The 6,389-nt window shown below is 54.6% G+C and overlaps 1 protein-coding gene and 1 long non-coding RNA gene across 2 annotated transcripts; both read right to left on the bottom strand.

Moving 5' to 3' along the window:
* On the bottom strand, nucleotides 1-6,389 carry ARL2 (ADP ribosylation factor like GTPase 2). The gene is made up of 5 exons (XM_059931953.1): nucleotides 6,261-6,389; nucleotides 3,114-3,224; nucleotides 2,855-3,017; nucleotides 1,303-1,383; nucleotides 1-443 (listed from the first exon to the last, which is right to left on the bottom strand). The coding sequence occupies exons 1-5, from the start codon at nucleotides 6,323-6,325 to the stop codon at nucleotides 309-311; spliced, it is 555 nt and encodes a 184-aa protein (XP_059787936.1). The 5' UTR covers nucleotides 6,326-6,389; the 3' UTR covers nucleotides 1-308.
* LOC132370945 (uncharacterized) lies at nucleotides 3,233-6,246 on the bottom strand. Its single transcript, XR_009504719.1, has 3 exons — nucleotides 5,851-6,246; nucleotides 4,150-4,982; nucleotides 3,233-4,048 (listed from the first exon to the last, which is right to left on the bottom strand). It is a non-coding gene; the product is annotated as an uncharacterized LOC132370945 (long non-coding RNA).

The raw sequence follows: 6,389 nt of genomic DNA, 5'->3' as shown, positions 1-6,389 counted from the left end.
TGGGAGCGAGGAACAATTTATTCTCACAGCTGAGCGAATGGCGAGGCTCACAGCCTCGGTAGCAGCAGAGGCAGGCCCTCCCAGCCCCAGCCCTCTCCTCTTGGTACGGCAGCTGCAAGCAGGCCGGCTCAGGAGCCAGGGTGACAGCCCTCCCGCCACGGGAGCCGGCTGGCCACAGAGCAGCAGTAGGTTACGGGGTGGGCAGGGGGTGTTAGGTGGGCTGGCTGACTCCCACCCCCCCATGGATGGTGCTTGGTGAGGGCCTGCTGGGGGCGCCTGGACCGTGAGCTGGGGAGCATCTGAGCGGCTCAGTCGGCCATGAAGATGCGGCTAGAGATGTCATCCAGGAGCCAGTCGATGCCGGGCAGCAGGTTCTCCCCAGTGACAGCGCTGCAGCCCTGGATGCACCAGTGGTGGCTGCGGATGGAGTCCAGCTCCAGGGCCTGGGAGGGTAGAAGGTGATGGTGGGCCCCAGCAACCACAGGCCCTGCCCACCCTCAGCCCCTGCCCTCTGCTGGCCCAGGGGAAATGCATGCCTCCCTCAAGGGCCTGCTTTGGGAAGCCTCCCTTGACCCCTGGTGAAGATCTGTCAGGGCCCCAGGGCACCCAGGCTCTCTGTACACCGCCACGCCAGTACTACCCCTTAGTAATAAGATGGCAACAAGGGCTTCTGACATTGTGCTATGGGCCCTACAAATGTCCCCTCATCCATTCTCCCCAAAAGCCCCATAAGCCAGGGACTGTGTTGGCCATTTTACTGAGGAGGAAACCTCAGAGAGGTTAAGCAAAGTGCATAAGGTCACACAGCTAGTAAGTGGCAGAACCTAGATTCTAACCCCACTCTTTCTCATTCTGGTGTTCAAGCTCTAGAATAGGAGTTAAGATGCAACCTGGGGTTACACAGGCCTGTGTTTAAATCCTGGCTTCTCTGCTTACTGGCTGTGTGACCTTGGGTGAGTTACCTAACCTCTCTAAGCTTGCTTCACCATCTGTAGAATGATTATAAAAGTTCCTACCTCATGAGGTTGCTTTGAGAATTGAATGAGTTAATCCATGCAAAGAGCCTGGCACATAGAAAGCACCCACTGCTTGTTGGCTACTGTTATCCTGTGGAATAATCTATTTGCAGGTCTGCCTTCCCCCAGGCTGTGGGACACAACTATATCCTATTAATCACTGAATCTCCAGTATCCCAAATAGGTCCAGCCATGCAAGAGGGGCTAATAAATGTTTTTAAAATAAATTAACAAAGAAATACGTGCCCCTTTTCCTCCGTGAGCCTGCGTCAAGGCCTGGACTCACCTCACGGATAGCATTAGAGGACAGCGCTCCAGGCAGGTCCTGCTTGTTGGCAAAGATGAGGAGGGTTGCTCCAGCCAGGCGCTGGGGAAGAGAAACAGAGGGGGTCAAGGGGATGGAGGCTCAGAGGGCAGCCTGGCCCCTGCACTAATCACCCAGAGCACCTGGGGTCAGAGATCAACCTGGAAGCTCAGGGGAAGGTCCCGTGGTAGTTGCAAAGGCACAAGCGGGGTGGGTAGTGCGGAGACGGCCTTTGTGTCCAGCCATTTACGGGGTGGAGGGAGCCCTGGGCTGGGCTGGGACCCTAGCTCCAGCCCAATCACCAGCCCAGTGGGCACTTCTCTCCTCCGTGCCTCACATTCCTCTTCCATAAATGGGGAGGGGGTGATGGGTAAGATGCTCCCCAGTTCTAGACTGCTCCGATCTGATGACCTGACACGCGCAAGGAATGAGACTGTCCCAGAGGCTATGGGGTCTATTGGAAATGACCTTTCCCTCTTCCAAGTTCACGTAGCCCTCTAACTGTCCCACTACCCTGACAGGCCGCACTCTCTGCCTGTGATTCCAGTTATTTCCATACATGTGTTTGTGACTGGGAGCTCCTCCATGTGGATGGTGGATCTGGCCCTTAAAAAGGGCCTTGACAGGCCAGGCCAGCGCTGAGCATTCAACAGCCAGGGTCTCACTGGACCTGCTCGACCCCCCTGTTTATGCCAGTTGTCCCTCCATAATTATTAACAGCTCTCTTTTACTCTCAAAAGTGTCCTGGTTTTCAACTAAATGAAGTGTAGTAACCTGGCTCAAACCCTGGAACAGAGAAAGGACATTAGTGGAAAAACTGGTGAAATCCAAACAAAACCTGTAGTTCAGTTAACAGTAACTTACCAATGTTAATTTCTTAGTTTTGACATGTGTATGGCAGTTCTGTAAGATGTTAACATTAAGAGAAGCTAAGTGAAAGCTATATGGGGTATCTTTTTACTATCATTGTAACTTTTCTGTAAATCTAAAATTTTATTTAAAGAAGAGCATTTTGGCCCAGACAATAACTTTTAAGATCGCCATAATTATAATGCCCATCTGAGAGATGAGGCGGTGGAGATTCAGAGAAGTTAAGTGCCTTGCCTGAGGTCACACAGCGAAGAGTCCGACTGCTGAGCCAGGTTCCACTGCCTCCCAAAGCTTCACACACTGGCCTCAAGTCATCCTCCCTGAAGCCCAATTCAAGGTGCAGAAACTGAAGCTCAGGGTGGTGAAGCAGTGACATCGCAGGGACGTCAACTAATGTCTCCATCCACAGAGTGTCTTGCTCAAGGCACTGTGGGCCTCCCTAGACCAGGTGTACAGGTTGTCTCTGCCTCCACAAGGGTGCTGGACACGTGGTGAGGGCTCAGTGAAGGAACAGACCCCACCTGAGGTGTCCCTCTGGGTTCACGGCCCCCTCAGGGAATCTGCTGAGGAAGGTGTGCACACATCCACATATGCGCACAAAGTACTGGGGCCCAGACACTGGGGAAAGCCCTGCTTCCCCTGCTCAGCCAGGCCTCCTGCCCACCTCCTCCACCAACAGGTTCTGGAGCTCCCGCTGGCAGTCCTGCATGCGCTGGCGGTCGGCGCTGTCCACCACCCAGATGAGGCCGTCGGTGCTCTCAAAGTAGTTCCGCCAGTAGGACCGCAGGGACTTCTGGCCGCCCACATCCCAGATGTTCAGCTTGAATCTGGACAGGGAGGGGGTGGCTGGAGGGTCAGCCTGGCCCCTCGCCTGCCCTCCCTGCCCTGCTCTGGGCAGGCCCCCCCTCGGGGACCCCGCTCACCCTCGGTGCTCCAGGGTCTTGATGTTGAAGCCCAGCGTCGGGGAGATGGTGTCGATGTCTTCCCCATTGAACTTCTTGAGGATGGTTGTTTTGCCAGCATTGTCCAGGCCACTGGGGTGTGCCAGGTTAAGGAGGAGTCCCCATGCTCTGCAGCCTGGTGACATCATCACAGTGCCCCTCTCTTGGGGGACAAATCATTTCCCACCACGTATCAAAATAAGTTGAATACATGCCAGACCCACAAGATAAATGTGAAAGTATCAAGAAAGACCTTATCATCTTCTGACCAGAGACTCCTTCATTCATCCCACGACATATACTGAAGGCCTACTCTGTGCCAGAATACCTCTGGTGCTGGGGGTGGCCTGGAGGCACAGTCCCCACCTCGTGCAGCGCACACCCTAGTGCGGGACAGTTGGCACGGTGCCCACAAGTGAGAAGGAAGGCACTGTCAGAGCCCGGTGAGTGTCAGCACAGTGGAGAGGCTTTCGGAGAGCGCCATCGAGGAGCCCCTTTAGCTCAGCACCAGGGAAGGCCTCTCTGACCGGGTCTCGAGCTGAGGCCCAGACTGCAAGAAGCCAGCTTTTTGAAGGACTGGGGGAAGAGCATTCTAGGCAGAGGGAATAACAAAAAAAAGTATCTGGAGGCAGCCCCCCTTGCCTTTCCTGTTTTTCGAATATTCCAAACCCTTTGCTGCTGAGCGTGCACACGAAATGGGTAACTTCACCAGCAGGAGAGAACCACCCTCCTCTTTCCTTCGAACACTTAAGGGGGCTTGCAGCTGGGAGGGGGGCGAGAGGACCTCTCCCGAGACCCAGCCGTAGTCCCTGATAACTGGCGGCTGATCATCCCCCTCACCCGCCCCAGCTCCATCAGCCATGCTTCCTTCTCCACTGGATCATTCCCGTCAGCTGACAAGCGGGTGTCTCTCCCACCTACAAGAAGCAAACAACACCCTCTCTTGATCCCTCTCCCCGACTTTTTCCTTTATTTCCTTCCCTTTATAGCAAATCTCAGAACTGTTGTCCATACTCACCCTCTCCAATTTCTGTCCTCCTTCTCTTTCTTGAACCCGTTAGACTTTTGCTCCCACTGCTTCCCCGAAACTGCTCTGGCCAAGGTCAGTCCTTAGAGACGCCATGTTGTTCTCCACTGGCTGGGCAGTCCTCAGCCCTTTTCCTCCTGCTCAATCAGCAGCGCTGACAGAGTCCATCCCCCTCCTCCACTCCGGGACACGCCCTTGCCTGGCTCTCCTCTGACCTCCCTGGTCATTCCTCCTCATCTCCCTGACCTCTTGATCTGAGCAGCCTAGGTTCTCTTCCCTGTCCACACTCACTGCCTCAGTGATCTCATCCAGGATCACGGCCTCAAACACCATCTTTATGCTGATGACTCCCAAATTCACACGTCCCACCCAGCTGCTCCCCTGGACGTTGGTCCCTATATCCAGCCGCCTAGCTGACATTTCTAGGACGTCTCAGAGGCATCTCGCATGGCGCAATCTGAGCTCTCATCCTCCCCCCGGAATGTGTTCCCCACGCCCTTCTACCTCTCAGCAAGTGGCTCCTCATTTTTCTAATTGCTCAGGCCAGAAACCTAGGAGTCACACTTGACTTTACACTCCTTCTCACACTCATGTCTAATCCAGCAGCAATTCCTACTGGCCTACTATCAAGACGTCCCTCAACTTCCATCACCTCACTGCTTCCATCGTGATCCAAGCTCCCATAGTATCTCACCTGTGTTACTGCAGTGGCCTAACTAGTCTCAGATCTCACCTCCTCTCTGCACTTCTAAGGAAAAGTCCCCTACTGTATGGCACAGGGAACACTACTCAGTATTCTGTAATAACCTTTATGGGAAAAGAATCTGAAAAAGAATGGACATATGTAAACGTGTAACTGAGTCACTCTGCTGTACACCTGCAACAAACACAATATTGTAAATCAACTATACTCCAATATAAAATGAAAATTAAATTTAAAAAAAGAAAAGAAAAAAAAGGAAAAGTCCAGAACCAAAAGGTCCCACGTGAGGTGGCTCTTCCATCTGACCTCCTGGACAGTCCTTCGAACACACCAGCTGAGTTCCTCCTTGGAGACCCTTACACTTGTTGTTCCCTTTGTTTAAACAATTTTTCCCAGATATCTACATGGTTCATCCCTCACCTCCCTGTCTTTATTCAACTGTTATTTTCTCAGTGTGGCCTTCTTTGACCACCTTATTTAAGCTGCATTATTCTCCGTACATGCTATGCATTTTACTCATTTTGTTAAGGTCTTTCTCCCCTCAGCATTACATAGAATGTCCGTGAAGGTCGGGTTTTTTTGTTTTGCTGTTTTACCCCAGTCCCCAGGACAGTGCCTAGCACACAGTAGGCGCTCAATAAATGCTTACTGCATGAGTGAATTCTCTGTGCCTTTCTCAGAGTTCGTCAAAAACAGACATGATGTAAATATTATTTTTAAGTTATCTGCGCACAGAAATGTCTTCTCTCTGCTAGGGGTGCCCCCGGGCCTGGCACAGAGGAGGGCGAACGAGTACAGATGCCTGCTAATGGGACTCAGAAGGTCAGCGGGGCCCTCGGGCCTGCAAGCCGTCAGCCGCGGGGACACCGACTGGCCGTGAGGCAGGAAAGAGACGCACGGTTGGACCCATGGGCTGAACAACCCGCGGACTCCACACCCCCATCTCCCGGGAGTGAAGGGCGGGGCCCACACGCCCCCGGGATTCCGACCTTGAGGGCGGGGCCGAGGCCAGGCACCCTCCGACAGGGAGAGGAGGCGCCCAGGGCCGAAGAGGACAGCGGCCCCACGCTCGGGCCAGACCGACGGGTGGTAACGTTCGAGTCACCTCCGGACCCCACCTCCGCCTACACTGGGACATCTGGTCCGGCCGCTGCTCCTTTACGCCCACACCTTTGGCCTTAGGAACTAAACCCCCCGCCCCCCCCCGCCCGAGCCGGTGGTACGGCCTCCTCCCGGCCACCCGCCAAACGCTTTGGTAGGGCCCACGTGCGTGACGCACAAAGGGCAGTTGGTATGGGCCGGCCGGCCGCACATCCCGCACCCGGTAGGGGGCGCCTGGCACCGCCCACCCGGCGGGGCCCCCCTGCTACCCTCGCGGCTCCGGCATCGGGGAGGATACAGCATGAGCAGTCGCAACTCTCGCTCTTTCTGCTTCATCTTCTTCAGAATAGTCAGAAGCCCCATGTCCCGGTAGCCCCTTCCCGGCCGCCGTTTCTCCGTAGTCCCGGGACCCCTTTCCCTGCTCCTA

This window comes from Balaenoptera ricei, chromosome 8 (assembly GCF_028023285.1).
Source record: "Balaenoptera ricei isolate mBalRic1 chromosome 8, mBalRic1.hap2, whole genome shotgun sequence".
NCBI classification, from domain to species: domain Eukaryota; kingdom Metazoa; phylum Chordata; class Mammalia; order Artiodactyla; family Balaenopteridae; genus Balaenoptera; species Balaenoptera ricei.
The sequence above is the reverse complement of the archived record's forward strand: the minus strand, read 5'-3'. Positions and strand labels throughout refer to the sequence as shown.